Source organism: Nothobranchius furzeri, chromosome 3 (genome assembly GCF_043380555.1).
Source record: "Nothobranchius furzeri strain GRZ-AD chromosome 3, NfurGRZ-RIMD1, whole genome shotgun sequence".
In the NCBI taxonomy this organism is placed as follows: Eukaryota; Metazoa; Chordata; class Actinopteri; order Cyprinodontiformes; family Nothobranchiidae; genus Nothobranchius; species Nothobranchius furzeri.
The window spans coordinates 56,010,544-56,032,474 of record NC_091743.1 but is presented as its reverse complement, the minus strand read 5'-3'; the positions used below and the strand labels follow the sequence as shown (position 1 = coordinate 56,032,474).

The 21,931-nt window shown below is 39.2% G+C and overlaps 1 protein-coding gene across 9 annotated transcripts in view; it reads right to left on the bottom strand.

Moving 5' to 3' along the window:
- The window catches only part of slc2a9l2 (solute carrier family 2 member 9, like 2), a 213,261-nt gene that overhangs the window by 63,484 nt on the left and 127,846 nt on the right, over positions 1 to 21,931 (bottom strand). For all 9 annotated transcript variants that reach the window (XM_015959326.3, XM_015959330.3, XM_054751410.2 and 6 more), the window contains 2 exons: positions 16,732 to 16,833; positions 16,401 to 16,476 (listed from right to left, as the gene is read on the bottom strand). In XM_015959326.3, coding sequence (XP_015814812.3) covers positions 16,401 to 16,476; positions 16,732 to 16,833 — 178 coding nt within the window. The remainder of the gene's footprint in view (positions 1 to 16,400; positions 16,477 to 16,731; positions 16,834 to 21,931) is intronic.

Here is a 21,931-nt window from a genome sequence, read left to right as displayed (position 1 = left end):
CTGGAGCTCAGAGCCTCTCTGCAGCTCTGAACACAGATAATGAAATGTCAACAATAACATTCTCTCCTCAAGGTCCAATCTTTCAGGATTCTTCATGCCTCCATATAAGGAACACTTGCAGCCCAGATTTCCTTAATCAGATATTAACTTATACAACTTATAAGCTAGATAATCATTAAATAAACGTTTGTTTATTGCTACTTACAATATAATAATTATAATATAATGAAATGTTTCATTAATCTGTGCTCAATGATTGAAGTTTGAAATGAATGTTATGTTATGATTACAGTGATTGAAATATGTTTCAGCATGTTTATATGACAAGGTCATAACCATTTGCACTCACACAAGGACAAAGTAAGGTTGAGTTAAACCCATGACACATAAATAGCCTTTACCCCAGATCAGAGCTTCCAGATCAAAGAAGGCATGTTTCTGAGTTGTCTTGGTAACATTCCTAAACTTGTCAGCCTCTGGTTGGCTACACAAATCATAACATGAGAACGTCAAAACTGGATAACTCTGGGTGATTCCTTAGTTCTAGAGAAAGCTTCAGACTGGTCACCTGAAGCAAAACCCTCTTTAACCATCAAAGCTTTTGACATGTCGTCAAAACCTTTTTGCACCTGCAAAGCTGATACCGCAAACAGTTCCTGCAGAACAAGATGATATTGTTTAGACTCCTTCAGAGTCCCAGACGCGCGGCTCCATCCATCTGTCGTGACCCGAGACATCTCTGGACTGGAGAAGTCAGTGCTGTGCTCAATCTACTGGACCTTCGGTGCCAGAGGCCATCCGACCTTTCTGACCTTCGGATCCACTAAGAGGGTCTCCAAAACAGGTGAAGTCGACACACAGTAAGCGTCTGATGTGCTTTTAATAATCAGCAACTTTATAGCTTAACGCAACCCAAATACTTTTACATCCAGAACTCAGCTCTCCTAGATAAGGAAGTTCTGACTAACACCTTTCACACATAGGTTCCTACATCACATCTAGTTCCATCCACTCACAATAAATGCTAGTTAACTTGTCATGTTTTAATTGTTGGTAAAATAAATTCTTACTTTTATAAACCTGACTCTTATCTGAATTAAAACGAAGTGTGTACAATCCCCTAATAAATGAAGAACGCTAGAACCTTCTGATAAACACACAAAGACCAAGCAGCGTTGATATTCTATATTTAGATAGAGTATCACAGCTTATTGGTCATAAGTAGAGGCAATATATAGAGCTCTTAAAGCACTCAATTTACCAAACCCTACACTTCTATAGTACATTGCACATCAGATTGCTGTGTTCTTCTTAAACGGCTATTGTCCAGGTATCGATCAGATTATTATCCAAGGCAATTATGAAAAAAAAAACTAAATAAACAAAAAAAAACACACATTTTATTGAACAAAAGTGAGCAGTGGGAGATTTTACTGGCCTATAAAAAAAGCATGTGGTACCACTGATGATCAAATGTGGCTTGATAAACTGGAACAAGATGGTATTAATTCAATTCAGTTCACCTTTTGTATATACCGTCAAATCCCGACAAGAGTCGTCTCAAAGCATTTCTCAAAGTAAACATTCCAATACAGTTCAGTTCATTATGCCAATTAGTAAAAGGTTTGCTAAATAAAGAACCCAGCAGATTGCAGCAAGTCACTGACAGGCGTCGGTTTTTACAACGATCTTCATACTATTCTATGTTATGAATATACTACAGTATACTATGCTATACATACTATAAGTCTTGAGGTAATACATGCATGAACTACTTTTTCAGCATCACTCCTGGAAAGGATGCTTCTAATCTTAGCAATATTCCAAAGGTCGAAGAAGGAAATCTTACAAACGTGGGATTTGAATGACATGTCCTGGTCAAAGATGCTGTTCAGGTCAGGTGATTGACTAAGCAATTTCCTTTTCTCTGGTTCTGGTCCAAATTGAGAACTTCAGTCTTGTATTGATTTAAAAGAGAAAGTTTAGAGTCATTCAATTTTTTATGTCTGCAAGACAAGACTAATCTACCTAACCGATTAGGTTCATCAGGGTTAATGGATACAAATAACTGAGTATCGTCAGCATAACAGTGTAAGTTTATCCCATGCTGTCAAATGATTTGGAAGCACATATGTAGTAAAAATAATTGGCCCAAGCACTGAACCCTGTGTTACTCCACAAGTAACCCTGGAGTATGAAGATTTGTCATGTACATTCACAAAATGAAATCTATCAGACAGGTAGGATTTAAACCAGCCTAGTGCTGTTCCTTTGATCCCTACAACATGTTCAAGCCTTTCTAAAAGAACATTGTGATCAACTGTGTCAAAGGCAGCACAGATCTAACAAGACTAGAACAGACACAAGATTCTTATCTGAGGCCATGAGAATATCAATTGTAACTCTCACTAATGCAGTTTCAGTGCTGTGATACTCTCTAAAACCAGACTGAAATTCCTAAAACAGATCATTAGTGTTTAGATGCTCACACACTTGGATGGCCACTATTTTTTCAAGAATGTTGGATTAAAATGGAAGGTTAGATGTTGGTCTGTAATTCATTAGGTATTCTGGATCCAGAGAAGGATTCTTATGTAGAGGTTTGATCACAGCAACCTTAAAATCCTGCGGTATGTATCCATTAAGGATAGATTGATTATATCTAAAATGGTGGAAGTAACCAAAGGAAAGCACATTTACCAATGTATATGTTGTTTATTTTATTTTATTGAGGAAGAACCTTTGTTAGATGTCATCCTATAAAAAGCTTCTGTACAAAGGACAAATGACATTTCTTTCCACATACATGTATATAAACTGAATATTAGTTCATTAACTGATCAATTTACAACATAAAAAATCTTTTTTACGAACAAGACTGAATGTAAACATTCGGAGCCGGTTCTGTTCCAACGACTTGGTGAAATAATAAATGCACAGTCTCTTTATTTTTCTAATTAGGCAAACCGAACCACCTCCTCGCCTGTTTTGTTTCCTTCTTCCTTCTCAAAAACATGGCAGCTTCAGCTCACAATCATGATATGTTTATGACTTATTACCATAAATATTATTTAAACAACAATTAAACCTTGTATTGAAGTAATAATCCAGCTACTGGTTGATTCAATTGACCTGATTGAAACATTTTTTTCTTTCTGTAGATTTTCACAAGTGGGTCTAATAGTTTATTTTAAGAACCTCCATAGCGGCATCTGAAATTCTGTGCCTTTGTCTGAAAATGAGACCTTGCACCTCTGCGGGATTTCCATCTAAAGAAAACCCACAATTGCAGGGATCACAGACAGTATGTGGTGATAAGAAGAGAAGAGTGAACAGGGATTGTTACTTCTGAGGTTATTATGTTTGAATCAAATCATTCTGGAATGTTATCCTCCTTCAAATCAGGAACACCTGACAGATATAGGGCAGCTCTGTGGGCTGGAAGCTTTGTCAAGAAAGAAAAATCATATACTGAGTCGGTCCTATTTCTTGCAAGGTCACAAAATATTCTCTGAACCAGTTTGTTGTCCCGTTAGAGGCTCGACTGTGTGAAAGATTGTGAGGAAAACCTGGAAGTCAGGCCTAAATAAGATATAATAACTGTTCATATTTTGTGACTACAGTTTATATTTTAATAATGGTTAATCCTGACTGTGTTGTCAGGTCTTTTAAACAGCTTTGTTAGTGTGCTCTTTTCAAGAGATCAGTGCTGTCATCAGCTCAAAGGGGAGAAAATAACAGAAACACCGGCCTGTTGGCAGAGGGGTCATTTTTTATTATTTCCCTCTTTAGATGTCTTACTCTTGTTCTTGTTCAGAGCACCACATAGATTTTTAATTCACAAATTTAGGTGTCAAGGGAGAGAAGATGAGTTTCATCACACACATGGTCATGAAAGTCTGGGTTATGTTCCTTTTGCATCTTAAATATGTGATTTACGTAACAAAAGCTGAATCTTCACTCACAGAAAACCCAAATAGCATTATGGGTGTGAGAGGTACAGCAGAAGGTGTGTGAAATGTTTATTAGCAACATTTTAATCCCTGTTTTACATCAGTGAGTCACCAAGAATTTATTAAGGCACTCCTTCAGCTGTGAAATACTGGCAATCATATGCTGAAAGTGTGCTGCTAGTCTGGAACTTTCACCACATTTGCATGAAAACTCTGAAGGAAACAAGGGGCCAAATTTGACATATTCTCATATTGCTTTCTGCTTGCTCAACACTGTATGGATGTGTCAAGCAGGGCTCCGTGAATTCCCCTAACAATGTTTCTGTGCCAGTCTGGATTTAGAAAAAATAATAATTCATTAAAAATTCATTTAAACTGCATCATGTTTAAAAAAACGTCAACACTGGTTTACTGACTGACAACTTCCTAACGGCTGACTCTTTAAACATTTGGTGAAGTGAGGATGGTGCACACCTACACTGCAGTCACAACGTCAGATAAAATCCAAAAATAAATGAATAAACTGCAGCCTGGAGTTAAGTGCACGTTAGTTCAGACTCCATTTTTACAGTTTTTACTCATTTCACAGCATCACACCCCCAACGCAGTTCTGGTATTTTTCTAAAATTGGCCTGTTCTGTTTGTTGTTGTTTGCAAGTGTGGGGTACAATGTGTGCCTTAAAGGCTGACGAGAAAACTTCACTAATGCTAACTTATCGATGTAATTCATGTTTAACCACAAAAAACGCAACAAACTGAGATCATGTTTGTGCTATAAATAGGACCAACATAGTAATCCTGCATTCAGAACTTATGCAGATTTAGAGTAGTAATATAAAAGAGCCTAATATTATCAGAAAAGAAAAGTTACATTCTGATAATGTTTCAATGAGAAGTGTAAGAGACTTAGCCTGGCAAGCCAGACTACATAAATGTATTATTTAAACTTTGCAAAGCAAGAATTTGGCCTAGTTCACTAGGCTATAAGGGACTATATAAAACATGCGTGAATGGGTGAATGACTGATTGTGTTGTAAAACACCTTGGGGGGTTCCAGGACTCTAGAAGGCACTATATCAAATACAGGCCATTTACCTTTTTTTTTTTTTACATGGCAGGAATTTCAGCTAAAAACAAGCCATTTGAGACTCGCAGTAATTAGGCTCCTGCAGAGATTTTTCCTACAGATCTGAAGCTGCTGGGAGAGCTGGGAGATGCAGACAGGTGCTGGAGTCAGCAGCTCTGTTTCCTGAAGATAAAGTAAAAATCTCAGAGGGCCACTTAGTTAATGTCTTTTGACGCCTCAGTACTTGTAAGCAAACACAGGCACTCCCAGCATCACTGAGATACTAACCCAGTGTGGCGGCCCATTGGCCAGTATTCACTTGGCACACTTTTCACAGACTTCACACGTTATCCCATAAGCCATGCCCCAAGGAGGGAACGACTGTCACAGGCTGGCTTCACTTTCTGTTATAGAAACATCAGCAGAGAATAATCACATATTTTCTCCATCTGTCTATTTTGGGAAGACATGATTCATTTGTTTGTGTTCCAGCAGGAGTTCACTGTGCTGCTCCACTCATATCTTCAGTCCCAGCATGCACTGAGGAGAAAGCTTTAAATCAGGGTGCCACTTTACAGACTTCTGTTCTATAAGCAGTTCAACTTATTCTTCAATTACAAACCAGTCTTTTTTCAGCCACTAACTGTTTCCATTGAGAAGCAGCTGATCAGAAGTATTATTTAAATTATTTTTCACATGACTGTTGTCTCTAGATGAACTGGTGTTCCACAGCCAGTTGTCCACTGAGAAGAACTGCATTTACATTTCATTACAAAAAAGTTTATTTAACACATTAAAGGAGCAGTAGTCATTCTTGAAAAAAGTTGTTCAAGCAGTCCTTTTGACCTATTTTTTCAGGCTTCCCCGAGAGTCTCAGGCCCTGTCCACACGTAGCCGGGGATCTGCCAAAACGTAGATATTTTTCTACATTTTGGCCTGTCATCCACATGAAAACGGAGTTTTTTCACACGAAAACGGATCTTTTTAAAAACTCCAGACAAAGTGAAGATCTGCGTTTTCTCCGTTTTGGGTGTCTGCGTGTGGACAGACAAAACCGGAGTTTTAAGGTCCGCAACGTCACTTTCCGCGACAAAAAAATGCTGACATCACGTGTGCGACCTGTGTTTACACTAGCCGACAGCATGGAAGCCCTCAGAGCTGCGCTCGCTTTATCAATTGTCCAAGCGCTTTTTGCTTGTTTGTTTGTGCAAGCGGAATTACTGCTCCTTGCGGAAGACCACAGACAAAGGACGAGGTTAAGAACGGGGGAAGTACTGCCGTCTACAGGTCTGGCATGTCCTTAACAACGTATTTATCCGGGTATGTGTGGACAGAGTTTTTTTTTAATGACGTGGTGTGGATGCAAGTTTTTGGAGGGGCGGATATTCGCTTTTTTGTTCGTTTTGTTTTGTTTTTTAACGGCTACGCGTGGACTAGGCCTCAGCGTCTGATGGTCATAGAATTTGTTATAGCACCGACACAAACGAATGAGCCGAAACCGCTGAGCTGCTACGGTCAACATTTCCAGAACCAACTCTGAACCAAATCAAACTGAAGCCCCTCTGCACTCCACTTTCACTGTTGTTACGGTTGCCAGTCTGGCCAGTGAAGAGCAGGAGCCAGGATCACCCAGCTCTAGTGAAACAGCCTGACACCACTCCTCCTCTCTCCCGGGCTGCTGAGGAGCAGCTGAGCTGTATCTTCCTGATGAGCCAACACCTGTATAAAAAGGCTGTGCCTTCAGCAGTCTGGGAGGTAGCAGTGCAGGGGTTCTGCTGTCCTCCCGGTTTTTGGTTTGTTTTCAACCCCTTTTTGTTCGGATGAGTTTTAACTTTGGTAGTTTTTAACACTTGGTGATAAGTTTTTGGATGATCCAGTGGGATCTTTTTGCAGTTTGGTTTTAAAGGATAACTTTGTTTGTGCCAATTTAATTGACTTCAGTTTTAAACACCTTCAGTTTGGTAAAGCTTTTAAAATAAGTTTTAACCAGGTGTTTTAGGTCAATAGATTGTTTTGGAACTTTTATCAACTTCGGGATTTTAAAACACCTTCTGTTCGGTTAAGCTTTTAACAAAGTTTTAACCAGGTGTTTTTATAGTTAATTTGTCGTGATGTTAACCTTTTAGAGAGTTCAGTTTGTGTTTTGCATTATCTTTATAATGCCCGTCGTCATCTGTTTGCACATTTTTAGAACCTTTTTGTTACAATAAAACCCTTTTAATATCCACCGTCCAGTTCTTATGTTATCCCCATCCTTCCTATTTTAACAACACCTGTCGGGGACGTAAAAACTGTAAATCAGTGCAAGAGGACCCCATCTTTCCCTGACTGCATTCTCAACCTGAAATAAAAGTAATTCAAATATATATACACACACACACACACAGACTTTAGGTCCTAAAATAATTGGAATGAATTATACTTTAAACCATCAGACAAATGATAAACTATAACTCAGTGTTTAACTTTATACATTATCAAATATGTTAAAAATGATCATTAAACCTATGGTAAAAAGTACCTTCCACAAACAACCTGCTGTTTGAACCTGATGTAGAAACTAAAACCCAGGCCTGGTGATGAGGGATTTATAGCTTTGACTCAGCTCTATTCTGCTCTAAGATTGTGTTCCACCTCTTTCATGACCAACCTTGTTACTATGTAGGTACTGATTAGGAGCTTTCGAGACTGTTATGAGTTTGCACGCTGTCTCGTGCAACAGAGGTATTAAGGTAGCAAAAATGCTACTGTATGTTAGCTTTGATCAGATTTCCACATCATCCTCCCGCCCCTCTATTGCATTAGGCAGAGGGATCGTAATGGTGTCTGTTTGAGCTGTAACAGCTGATCTTCTCACAGTTTACTTCTCCAAAAAAAACAATGATACGTGATTTTGCAAGAAAAGATCGCATAATCTATCTATGGCCACAATGTAAACAGACCAGAAGTCAGCTGCATATTTCATGCAATTGCTCATGGGGACTAGGGCGAAGGTGGACAGCACGTGGTGTTTTTATGGTAAAGTCTGGGAAATAACCAACAATGTGAGGAATCCCCGCCAGCCGCCACTGACAAAACTTTGATCCATTCATTTAGAAGAGGGACCAGCACTGGAGTGGGTGACGTTTCCTTGGATAGTATGTTTCAGAGGAAATAGAAATTTTAAATGTTTTGACAAATCACTTAATTTTTTGGTTGCCCGGATATGTGAAAAGCATTTCAAGCAATATAGCAAAAATGTCTCAAAGAAAAACAAATCTCAGACAGTTCAGGAGAAGACAAAAGCTTTTCATCTCTCTAATGAAAGTATTTTTAATTTTAACTCAAAAGGGCAGTGCAGCATGTGGCACCTAAACAAACCACCTCCTTTCTCTTCATATTATTGAGTCCCTTATTCACCTTCCCAATAGCAACACCAAAAGAGATGGGCAGAAACAAATGTGAAAATGCATTAATACTGAAATATATGTAAAAATCTGAGTTTGACAACAGCTATTTTTAAAAGTCTGACATATTTAATGTTTTGTTTAATCCATGTGCACATTTTCACATTGTTTTCCCTAAAACTTTCTGTTTCATGGCTTTGTGTGTCTTTGGGACCAGATAATTTATGACAAAATCTTGAAAAATGTGGTTCTGATTTTTGTCCTGCCCAATTAGCCTGCTGAGCCTCATTTTCTTGCACACAGCTCTTGTCTTCAGTTCCTCATCTGTGAATTTTTCAGTTTTATCTTTGAGCATTTTCTCACCCAAACGATCCCACCCACAATAGTTCTTTGTGTCAAGGGTTGGACATTGCAGTGGCAGCTCATCTCCTTGTTCTTATGAAGTTTTTATTAATGCCTAAATAACACCCTCCAAATGATCTCGTGATCTATAAGGCGCATATGAACGGGGCACAATCCACCACTTGTTCAGGTGAAATCTGGTTTGCCAAAATTATAATCTGCATTTTTTTTTGAGAATTAGATTTTATTTCATGAAAAAATCAGTGAAGATGAGAAGAATAAATGTTCTGTGTTAAAAGATCATTTAATCAAAAGTACTTTAAAGTATCATTGATTAGTTTAAACTCTAAATAATAAATTTATTTGTTTGTTTGTTTTTTGTCATTATGAAACTGATTTATTACTGTGTTGATATTTCTTGCAAGTAATGAATTTAAAAGAAGTTTAACAGAAGTCAGAGTTAAGTATGGTCGCACAGTTGTTAACACTGTTGCCTCGCAGCATGAAGGCTGCAGGTTCGAAACTCGGCTGGAGTTGCGTGTTCTCCCCATGCATGCGTGGGTTTCCTCCGGGTACTCCGGTTTCCCCCACAGATCACAACATGCCCTATAGGTTATAAACTGTAAGTTGCTTTGGATAAAAGCATCTGCCAAATAAATAAACATAAGTACTGTTGAAAAATGCTAATAATGTAACCAGTTACATTACATAATCTGCCCATAAAATGCTTTAAGTGATTCTGAATATGAAGTGTAGCTGTGTGACCTGTTCAGGGCTTACCACGCCTCCTTTCTTTGGTCAGCTGGGACAAAGTGCAGCTCACGGTTATTGTAACTACATAAACCCCTTTTGTAAATGCATCTACAAGCTTAGAAACAAGCTTGCAGGGCTTTTTTTTCACATCAAACATAAGAAGCACAGATTTCTACCCTCAGGGAGCCACTTCAGTGAGGAGGGACTGAATGAACATGAAGTGCACTTTTGTTCCTCAGCCTGAAAAAAAGCTTCTACCAACAGAACGGGTGCATAGAAGAGCTGACCACTCTCCCTTGTGCATTTTTACCCACAACCCCCTGCTCTTACTGCACTCCACGTGTGTGTAGTTAAATCTTGAATGGAAAAAAAATGAAAGTTGTTTGAGTCCATAGTTTTACACTGAGCATCGGGGGAAAGTCACATAGAGAAACACCAGAACAACAAAAGAACGGATGGTTAGAAACTAATGAGATAAGTCTCATATGACAACCTCCACAGTGCAGATCCCTTTAACTTTTCACGATGCTCCAAAAAAATCTCCATTCCAGCTCTGCAGGTTTGTTTTCACGAATTTCCTATCGATATTTTATATATTAAAAAAGTTTTTCTCTAATTGAAATGCTGTCGTCTCATACGCCATGCAGAATGCAACAACAGAGCGGCAGCAAGATGCTCTTGTCTCTTGTCTTGTTAGTTTTGTAGATGTGGTCTCATAGTTTTTGTGCTCACACTGCAAACTTACACGAGTTGTAGAACAGCTCGGGGGGGAGATCTTATTTCCTGACAGGGAGACAGCTGGAGCTTCAGCAAAGAGAATCAACAATTTAATGAGATGACAGGGTTAGGATTTCAGAGGAGGCAAACATTAAAGAAAATGTGATTTTATTGTGTTTTAAACTCGTAAATGAGCTCAGAATTTTCAGCAACACTTTAATAGACACATCTAAGGTTTAAGCTCAATAATAATGTTGGTAGAGAAGGAAAACACAGGAAGCCTTCTTTATGAACTGGAAAGCCTTTCCATCTCCTTGCAGTATGTACAGCTGCCTCTATGGCAACAGTCTCTGGAGTTTAAATAAAGTGATTCCCCAGCGACGACAGCAAGCAATCTGAGGACCCAATTTACCTTGAACTTATATAGCTACACAGTGTGGACCAGCTTTTGTTGTTTGGCAAAGAAATATAGATGTCTCAGCAGACAGCACTTCCTTTTACACGCCAATCATCTGACACGATCCTCTAAAATCATATCTCATGCTGCAGTTTTACTGAAATAAGTATTAATTTATATTTGACTACAGCTTCAGCAGTGAAATACAGCATGATTTCATTTCTTTGTCTTTTTATCTAAACTTAAGTTTTTATTTTAAAACATGACCCAAAATTGGTACTAAGAAGGGATTTTTCACAAGTAAACTCAGTAGAATAAATGTCACAAATAAAGTAAGGAACCTTTTTCAATTATTAATTTTGTGGCCTAAAGTTTTTGTGATTCAAGTTTTTTTTTTCAGTTTTGGAAACCTTTTAAATACTTTTTTCTATGGCTCAAACCAAAGCTGAACTTGTGCTCATGTCATCCCTTTTTCAAATGTAGATTTTTTTTAAACCGAATATTGGGAGAGTGTGCCCAATCTGCTAAAGTAACAGAGAAACACCCTGTGAAACATTTGGACATCACTTTTGACGTGCAACATTCAAATGTATGCATTATAATGAAGGAAAACTTGGTTTGAGCATTTCTGTTTACACTTTAACACCTATAGTGTTTTTGCACACTTAAGTAAATGCATGCTGTCTCTGAGAAAACTAATGCAAAAATGTCTTGCTCAGTTCCAAATAATTACAAAACCTCCACACTGCACAGACAACAATCCCTATCACATTATTGCTCTCTATTGCTTTGAAGAGAAATATCTTGCAATAAAACATTCCTTTATCCCCATTTCTGCACTTTGACATTATTTGGGTTTGTGTGTGTGTGTATGTGTGTGTGTGTGTGTGTTGGGGGGGGGGGGGGGGGCTTAAAAATTAGAGGTGCTTGATATTGGCCATTTTACCAATATCCGATATTGTCTAACTTTAATAATAATAATTTCCAATAGCAAAATAAACTGACACCAATATATGCAGGGTCCCCCCTACCGAAAAAAGAAACCATTTAGGTTGTTAACATCAAACATCTCCTATCATGAATGCCTAAGCATTAAACATTACCCGTGCAAAATTGCAACTACTTCAGTTTAAGTTAGTAATAGAAAAAAACTCATCTTTTATTTGTCTCCAGCAGAATGACATTCTCCATGAGATAATCCTGACTAACGCTCCGTGACGTCTTAAGACCAAAGATCATTATTGAGTTCATGATGGCAAAAAGTTTGATTAATAAGTCAATAAACAGCACAACAAATGAATGATAAAAAGGTAAAAATGTTTTGGGTTTTGAAAATGGATCCAAGTGAGACATCGCAGATACAAACAATTTGTTATATTGTCAGTACGAAATGCGACAGCGTGACCGCTCTCTCCTTTTCCTCTGTTTCATGTGTTTACATCTTACATTTAGGCAACTATGAACACGCAGATCTTGCTTTGTGCGTTTGTGCCGTGGAGAACATTTGTCTATGTTAGTATCGATTTGGGAATGTTTGGGTGTCCGTTAAAGTTACTTAGATTATAAAATGGAAGCAGCATGAGCGTACACCTGCTAAGCTAGGCTAATTGTAAAGTGCAACGCTAAGACATCTGTAATAGTAATGTACTTTTTCTGTTTCTGTAAATTAGAGTTACAATGATAAAACATTTATAAAGATCCTCATTTAAGAAAATCAGGCCTTGGGTAAAGATTCTTGTGCTTGTTTTAATAGTTTTGCTAGCTTAGCTACATATAGCTATGAGCTCTAAGGACAGCGAATTCTCACTACAAAGGGCAAATTCCTAATTGTTCCTAATTATTCATTGTGCCAAATAAAAACTCAAATGTCTAAAAAACTAAATCTCAGAGAAGTCATATTTTGACATTTTGAGAGAAAGGAGATGAAACCGAAGAGTTTGATGTGTAAATGATAATGATAAATGACTTGCACTTGTATAGCGCCTCTCAGAGTAAGGACTCCAAAGTGCTTTACACTACAGTGTATCATTCATCCATTCACACACATATTCACACACTGATGGAGATGAGTTACAATAGCCACAGCTGCCCTGGGGCTCACTGACAGAGGCGAGACTGCTGAGCACAGGCGCCACAAGTCCCTCTGACCACCACCAGCAGGCAAGGTGGGTTAAGTGTCTTGCCCAAGGACACAACAGCAGAATTCTCTGTCCGGAGCCAGGATCGAACCTGCAACCTTCCGATTACAGGACAACCCGCTCAACTTGTTGAGCTACTGCTGCCCCTAATATGTGTAATATGTGCACCTTACATAAAACTAGGGTCACTAAAGGAGTGAAAACCAATACTGATATTACATTCTAAGGCCAATGTTGGCCCATAATGTTGGTAGTCCGATAATGCATCCCTAATCAAAACCCCAGCTAAAATGGTTGTTAGTGCTAGTGAGAGTACTTTTTGAAGCACTGTGGATATTGTGCTGACATTGTGCAAGTTTGATAACCGCAGTATTGCTCTACAAAAATAGCATTCCCAGGGGAGGCCATCCTGGATCATGTGCAGGTGCAAATAAGCCTCTGGTCATGATGCTGAAAGAAACAACATATTACCAGATGCATGACTCGTCCTTTCGTCAGAACTGTGTGTTGTTCTTTTATTTTAGTGCAAAATATAAAGTTCCTTTTTTAGTGACATGGATCAGGGTCACTGCAATATGTCAGCAGATGACATTTAGTGATAAGAATGAATAAAAGTGTGATAAAAAAACACCAGTAAAAGACTAAGAGGTGTGTTCCTATTGGGAAACAAGTTTGTTAATAATTAAAAAGCTAAAAAAAATTGATTAACATTTCTGCATTGCCTGGTTAAATAAAGAGATTATGAGGAAAATCACATTATGAATAAATGAAACATGAATCAGGTTATTTTTACCACGGTAGACACATTTAATTCCTCAGAAAACCAACTTTAAAGCAGTTTTATAAGTAATTATGTAAAATAGTACAAACATATTTAAAAACTGTATTTTTCCTATGTATAGAAAGTTTTAAAGTTAAAGTCCTTTTAGTCATCCTCACACGTTGGGGAAATTACCTCTCTGCATTTGACCCATCCCCGTGGGGAACGGTGAGCTGCAGCAATGGCTGCGCTCGGGAACTATTTGGTGGTTTAATCCCCCAATCCAACCCCTTTGTGCAGAGTGTCAAGCACGGAGGCATTGAGTCCCATTTTTTAGTCTTTGGTATGACTCAACTGGTTTTGAGCCCTCCCAGTCCCAGGGCAGACATTTTACCACAATGCCATTGTAAATAAAAAAAGAGGAAAACCACTTTTGAGTGAAAGAGGAACCTTATTTATGATCAGCTTTTTAGGGAGTGTGGCTATAAAAATGTTTTTTTAATTGATATGTAGAAGAAAAATAAATAATAACAAATCATTTTAGAAGAAAATTATTTTGGTTTTATACTAAATATTTATACAGAAAATATAGTAGCTATTATGTTCATTGAAACTGGCAAAGTAACAAAGATAAACTCTAGAAAAGAAGAAGAAGCGCAGAGAAAGTTCAAATGCAAAATATGAGACTGAATCTATTTCATAGTTGGGATGGAAATATCAATAAAAAGTCTCTTAAAAAGAACAATGACTAACGCTGCCTCTGTAAACAATAAATTGTGAGTAAAAGGCCAGAAAAATAACTCAAAGCTTCAGACTACGAAAAAAATAAAAAATAAAACCCCTAAAGATCTGAAGCAGTGGAGGATTACTCCCTCTATCCCAAAAGCCATTCATCTGACAAACCTCACAAACCTAAACAGGTGGAACTGGGTAACAGGAACATAAGGATTATTCTAGAAAATCAAAAGAAAGTCTGGCTGGTCGAAAGCACAAATTAAAGATCATTTAAAGGATACATTATTGGGACAAACACACCACGTGTCTAACAAGAACATAATTTCTTTTTCTCTCTAAGGGGAAACATTAACTTTGTCTTTTGGTACAGTTGTGAAATATCTGGGCCACTGGTCCCTTGGTGAAACAACTTCAGAGGAACTCTGGCTCCTCATTCATCCACTCAAAGGCTCAAAGCACTACATGGGGCCATCCCTCTGGAGAATACTCCGCTCTCTCCCGCCCAGTAAGAACCTTCATTTGTTTCATTGGACCATAAATGATCAACATTCTTTTGTTTCACAGTGATCACATCTGTTTTGCACACAAGCAAAGCTCTTAATGATCAGACACCAACAGTTAAAGGGGTGGAGATCCAAACAGGGGTGTCCTATATTAGAATATGTCAGCTAAAGCTCTGGTTATTTTTTGGAGATGTCCCAAAGATTCCAGGCCTGTGCTTGCACCATTTTCTCAGCTTTTTATACATGAACCAAGTTAAATTGAATAGTTGGCGTGTTTCCATTGCTGGAATTTCAGGGTAAAATCTGGGAGGGGAAAACAGAGCGGGAGATACGGGCTCAGTGTGTGTGTGTGCGTGTGTGCGTGTGTGTGCGTGTGTGTGTGTGTGTGTGTGTGTGTGTGTGTGTGTGTGTGTGTGTGTGTGTGTGTGTGTGTGTGTGTGTGTGTGTGTGTGTGTGTGTGTGTGTGTGTGTTGAGGGGTTTGAAGAGAGACAAGTGAAAGCAGAAACAAAACTATAGTCAGGGTTTCTCAGTTAGTTCCCACTCAAGCCTTATATAACATTGATTAATGGATCTTTTAACAAAAGGCTTTAAAAACAACTAATATTAGCACCACATATGAATTATTTAATATTTTTGCACCACTGCACATGTTCTGTAAAAAAAAAAAGAAGTCCACACTGAAGTGGTAAATCAAGAAAGACTGTGTGGCAAAGACAGGTTGCTTGTAGAAGTCTTGCAGTACCGGATCGGACCACCAGCTGTAGATCTGTCTGACAATCCTTTATAGTCTGGATTTTACCAGAACATCCTGGACCCGAGTGGTGAGTGCTTGTTTTTCTGTTTTTCAACCAAGCTGTTGGTAGCTGAAGCTAGCTGGTGCTAACAGAGGCCTAGCTTCCTGTGGCTCTGCGGTGACATTGCTGCGACCCCTCTGTTTAAATATAGCTGAAGTGGGTTGGAACATGTAGTTGTAGCAGGAGTGGTTACCTTATGATGTTACTGGGAAGGCTTGCTCAGAAAAGGAGTTTTTCTCTTGCCGTTTTCAACTTTCCAATTTACATAAAAAGTAGGTCACACATGGCTTTGACTTTTGGCATGCTGCTTTTGACCATGCAAGCTGTCTTTGTTCACAAACAGCAAGAAAATGTTGGTTTAGATTCTAGGTCTCCTTTAAAGTGAGTTGCCATAGTTGAAATGCTCTCCGAGCATCTCTCTACATCCCACAAAAACATCTTACTTTTCTCTCCATCTGTGACAACGGTAAAGGCTTCTTCATCTTATTGTGTAAGCACTTTGCAGGACAAAGACTCCCCAGAGATATAATTATTCCTAACCGATGAGCGTGGGGACAGCGATGGTCTCACCTTGACACACAAAGTCAACCTGCCACCGAGACACAAAGTGCACACTCAGTCCGAGGTGCATTTTGCAGCGCCATGTGCATACATTACTGTGTATCTCCTATTTAGTATGCAAATCTAGGACAACACCTTTCACTGAGAAGAGCAGAGGCATACCAGTTTGCTGATTAGTCTAAAACACAGATGGGGACGTACATTCTTTAACAAGCTACCTCCCTGAAATGCAGACATATGTGCAAGATATTTGCATATTTTTAAGTTAACTTTAGAGAAAAAGTGTAACATTACCTGGCCCGGAACAGAAGGCTGCAATCACAGCTAATATACAGATGTAACTGAGGTACGGCATCCATGACACACTATCCTGGAATGAGACGGATGAAAGGTTAAAGACCCAGACACTCAATTTTCGTTTGCAATAATTGTGAGATACTCTTCTGGGGACAAAGACAAGTTTTCTCAGTGCTGCTGAAGGTTTTGCTAAATGGAATTTTAACCTAATCAGTTACATAACTCAAGTTACAGTCTAAAGATAATGTTTAGGTTTGCTGCTGTAATACGTTCACCTGAAAAGGCTGTGCCCTTCATGTAAAACAAAGCTGAAGAATAAATGGTTCACCTGGAAATTTAGAAAAACTGTGAGCAGGCTGAAGAAGACGGCCATGGATGAGAAACCAAATATTAGAAGCGGTTTTCTTCCAATTCGCTCTATCACCAGGCCCTGAAGATGGAACAGACATGATGACAGATTATTTATGTTTATGTTTATGTATTTAGCAGACGCTTTTGTCCAAAGTGACTTACAAGGGATAATCAGCATGTTGTCCTTGAGGCTAACAACAACAATAACAACAACAACTTGACATCAGTCATGGAGAGGAGGGAACAAGGAGTGGACGGTAGAGAGGGGGATGGGTGCAGGGAGGGTGCTAGTTTAGAAGATGCTCTCTGAAGAGCAGGGTCTTCAGGAGTTTCTTGAAAATTGAAAAGGAAGCCCCTGTTCTGGTAGTGCTTGGAAGGTCATTCCACATTTGTGGAACGATGCATGAGAAGAGTCTGGATTGTCCTGAGCGTGGTGTAGGCACTGCTAGCCGACACATTTAAAATGTGCTTAAAATGTTTCATTTTCTATGGAATAGTAACACTAGTTCAATGTATTTTTAAATACAATCTTTCCAAAGGAAATCTTTTTTTTTTTTTCAAAAGGGTTCATCAGATTTAAAATCCCTTTAGTTTTGCACTGGTTGATCTGCGTTCTTTCACTGTAGTTGATTCTTTGGCTCCAAATGACAAAATCTGTGTTATTTTCACCTTTTTGCTGCTGTGAATGAAATCTCTTTCAATTGAATGAGTTTCCTTATAAAAAACACTGCTATGATTCACATACAGGTTGTATTCACGTACCAATTCAATGTGATTGATTTGTCTGGAGAAATTGTATATTTTCTGTTAAAGTACCAGCTTCAGAGAAGCACAAGCTACAACGTCTGGCCTCATTCCATCTTGGCCTGTGAGACTCGGCATTTATAGCTTTAATTGAATCCCTTTTAATCTGTGGGCTTTTATGAGATCAAGAAATAAGGAAGTTATTACTCTTTGTATAGTACATATCCTTCTGAGGAGTGATGGGATGGGAGCCGCTAAGCCATGTAGCTCAACAAAAGTCATTGTTATTTTCTCCTTTTGAGCACTTTCCCATCGAAATGCCCCAGCCTACGTCAGTGTTCAATTCAGATTTCCTCTATGGGCAGTGAAATTTACTCAGTATGCCATATGCATGTATCGGTATGCACAACCCGGTGGACACTGTCCCTGCAGGCTCAAGACATTTCTCTCCCAGACACACATTGCAGTGATGCACCAAACAACCAACAGCCAGCCACCAGCTCATTAGAGTCTCTGAAGATTTCTGAGAATGGATATTTATGAACCTAGATATGTGTGCGCGTGGTTGCTTGTGTGTGTGCGTCTGAGAGAGATACTTTCAAAGGAGTAGCAACAGAAGTTTGTCTATTAGAGGGCTGAATATTTAATCACCGACATGCAAGACCTGTGAGACAGAGAAAGAGTTATCATGTGAATCTATGTTTCATTAAGTGCTCATTCCTCCATGCACTTAAAGCCAAATTAATTTTGTGCAATGGGTTATTTATTTATTAACTTTAATGTGTTTAAAATTAATTATTTTATCACTGCCTACCAAGTCAAACATGTTTTCTAAAAGATGTATGACAACATCAGCATGATCTTTAAAGACCAATTTCACTTGTTTTTTCAATACATTTGCAGTGCTCTAGCATAAACGAATGCCGTGTGAATCAAAAATGCTCTGGTGCTCCTGTTTCCAGAACTGGAAGTGAAGCAGAAGAGAGGTGAACAGAAGACAGCAGGGTTTGGAGTCATTTCCTGATATTTTTACAACTCACCTCTGATTGGTTAACAGCAACAGAACTCTACCGCTGACTGTCTTTGCTTTGCAACATTGATGTATTTTTCTCTGCACAAATACAGGCCTGGAGGAGTTCTGCCATGTTGTGGAGTTGCTAATCCTAATAGTTAGCTTCCACAAGCCAAGATGTGCCTCTCTCTCCATCCATTCATTTTCTACTGCTAACCCAGAGGTTGGGTCACAGCTGCCTAAGCAGAAAGGCCCAGACTTCCCTCTCCCCAGCTACTTGGGCCAGCTCCTCCAGGGCAATTCTAAGGCATTCCCAGAGAAATGTAGTCCCTCCAGCGTATTCTGGGTCTTCCTTTGCATCTCCTTCAAGTTGAACGTGCCCAGAACCTCAGCAGGGAGGCTTCCCTCCTGGATGACCAAATTTCACACACCATCTCTAAGGGAGATGCTCGTATGCACAATCTCGTTCTTTCAGTCACTACCCAAAACTCATGACCATACTGTAGGTGAGAGTAGGAACGTAAATCGACCGCTTCACCTTTCGGCTGTGCTCTCTTGTGGACTCTAAATCAACAACAGCCGTCCCTGTCACAAGCAAAGATGGGTGAGTTCATGAATGCTAAGTTGACATTATGATGGGCTAATGTCACTCGCTTTTCTCATTTTCTATCAACTGCTAATGTCGGAAATACAGGTAGAAGATCTTGTAGTTATCAGGCTCCTCTCCTGTTGAACCGGCTCCAAGCTTTAGTCCATGAGACAGACCTTGTCTACTTTTAGGACTAGGCTTAAAACATTTTTCCCTTTGATAGAGCTTATGTTTAAATTTTGATGTTAGCCCAGGTTTGAATGAGTGTGTGTGTGTGTGTGCTTACAGCCAAGAATTCAGTTAATATAGGCGGTCCTCCACATGCCTCCATTTAAAAGGCTAGGTTACCCTCAGTATGCTGCTGTAGGCATAGATTGCCAGAGGACATGCTGACCACTTTCAACACTCTGCTACTTTCCTCCACCACTACTCTCTAATTGCATTATTTCTTGTAATATTACTTGGTAACTTCATTTTCTCTCTGGGTGTTTTTCTCCTCAGAAGAAGCTCAGCTGTGGTGGCCTCATGGAAGGGTCATCATCTGGCACACTGATGCTAATCATTAGACACTTTCCCTCACCTTTTTAACTTTCTTGAATCAAAGAAAGTGCTACTGCTAGTTCACTTGTTAGCTCAGGAGGTAGAGTGGGTTGTCCAGTAATAAGAAGGTTGTAGGTTGTCGATCCTGGCTCCCGCTAGAGAATGCTGTTACTGTGTCCTTGGGCAAGACACTTAACTCTCTTTGCCTGCTGGTGGCGCCTGTGCTTGGAAGCCTCGCCTCTGTCAGTGTGCCCCAGGCAGGGGTGTGGGCCTGTGAGGGTGTGGGTGAGTCGTGGCGGATGGCTGCCCATACTGAGCCTTGATACTCTGGAGGTTTCTTTTTGCTAAAAGGGAGTGTTCCTCTCCACTGTTGCTACATGCTTGCTTAGTATGAGGATTGCTGTAAAGACACTGACACCAGTCAGTGACTCGATGCAATCTGCTGGGTTCCTTATACAAGAAACTTTTTACTGATTGGTTTAATGAACTGAACTCTATTGGAATGTTTACTTAAGTGCCTTGAGACGACGTTGATATTTGGCACCATATAGATAAACTGAATTGAATTGAATGTGTTAAGCCTATATAGAATAGAACATCAACGTTGCAGAGCAAACAGAGTCAGTGGTGAGTCACATTGCTGTTTACCAATCAGAGGCGAGATTGTCCAAATATCAGGAAATAAGACTCCCGACACTGAAGTCTGAGGCTCAACTCTGATCTGGCTCACTTCTAGCTCTTGCAACAGGCACACCGCAACATTTTTCCACCCTGAGAATGACTTACAAGACATTTATTCCTACTAGAGACTACTGCAAATGTATTAAACATATGAGTAAAATTAATCTTTAAACGATGCTTCCAGCTCTGTTGCTTATTCTGCACCAAAGTAAAGCATCAAACTATCGATAAAGCTACAATAAATTAATCTGCTGTGAATCTAAAAGTCAAACCACCAGACTTTCCTACTACGTCACAGTCTGGTAACTTCCTCTAGCTCTCATGGATGGTCGGATTAAAGTGCCTGGTCACAATTCATCACATCAAGAAGCAGATGAGCCATTTTAGACAAGCAGCCACAGCTTGAGGCATCTCTAGTCCTTCCATTCACTCTAATCTGAACTGCATCCGAAAACAGGAAAATCTACCTCATAAATCGCATCAGAAAATCTCAAGCTATTTTTACACGTGTGACGATCAACACTGAGTTTGCATTGTAGGGCAGAGATACTAGTTTCACTTGTCTGCCAACCATTCACTTTATGTAAAGCAGTCATTGGTTGTGCATCCTTTATCCCCACCGATGCCTGTATAGTATTATCTCCATGTCTGAAGTGAAGCAGGATAAAAAAAACCTCTCCCTGCCTTTACATAAAGCTAGGCCTTTCTTTCCCTCCCCTTCTTTGTTAAATTCTTACCTTTCATCCAAGATAGAGAAAAACTGACATTTTCTTGTTTATTATTGCTTTCTTAAATTAACTGTTGCATGTTACTGTCAATCATGGAGCATCTTGGCCACCACAAGGTCAGTTTTCACATTTCATGATCATTTAGTCCTTAATTTGCTAAAGGGCTGCAGTGAGTGACGACACCACTGGATGTGTGTGAATTAATGCGAAGAGGCATAAAATCCTCTTCTCCTGTTTGTTAGCTAGTCGAATAGTGACAAGCATGCAGCAGAGAAAGGGCTTTTGCCCAGTAGGGCACCAGAAAACAAGGCAGGAGGTCAGTGGACAGCATTTTGTATTTAATGGATCATAACTGTGCCTTTCTATATGTTTTGTACTTCCATCTGCGTTTCACAAAAGGAAGATACTGCAAAGATCTAATGAGGAAACAAGTAAAGATTTTATGTGATCATTTAGAAAGTAACACATTAATGGAAAAACATATGAGGGCAGTTTGAGGAAAGTTCGTTTAATTTTCCAATAAGGAAAAAAAGCTGAGTTTGCATGGTGATAAAATAACCTAGACCTTTTTCAGACACATTAAGTAAAACTGTCCCAAATACCAACATAAAACAATGACAGAGAGAGAGAGAGAGAGAGAGAGAGAGAGAGAGAGAGAGAGAGAGAGAGAGAGAGAGAGAGAGAGAGAGAGAGAGAGAGAGAGAGAGAGAATCAATTCCTCTAAGTAAAACCCAATTTGAGAGCTCTTCAGAAACGGTGACACAAGTGTCCACATTTTCTTGGGTTGTTTCAGAGACATCGTTTTAGGCATGACATGTATAACAAGTCAATCTTGTTCCTCATGTTTGGAAAGAATACCATCTCAATAATAGGAATGTACAAA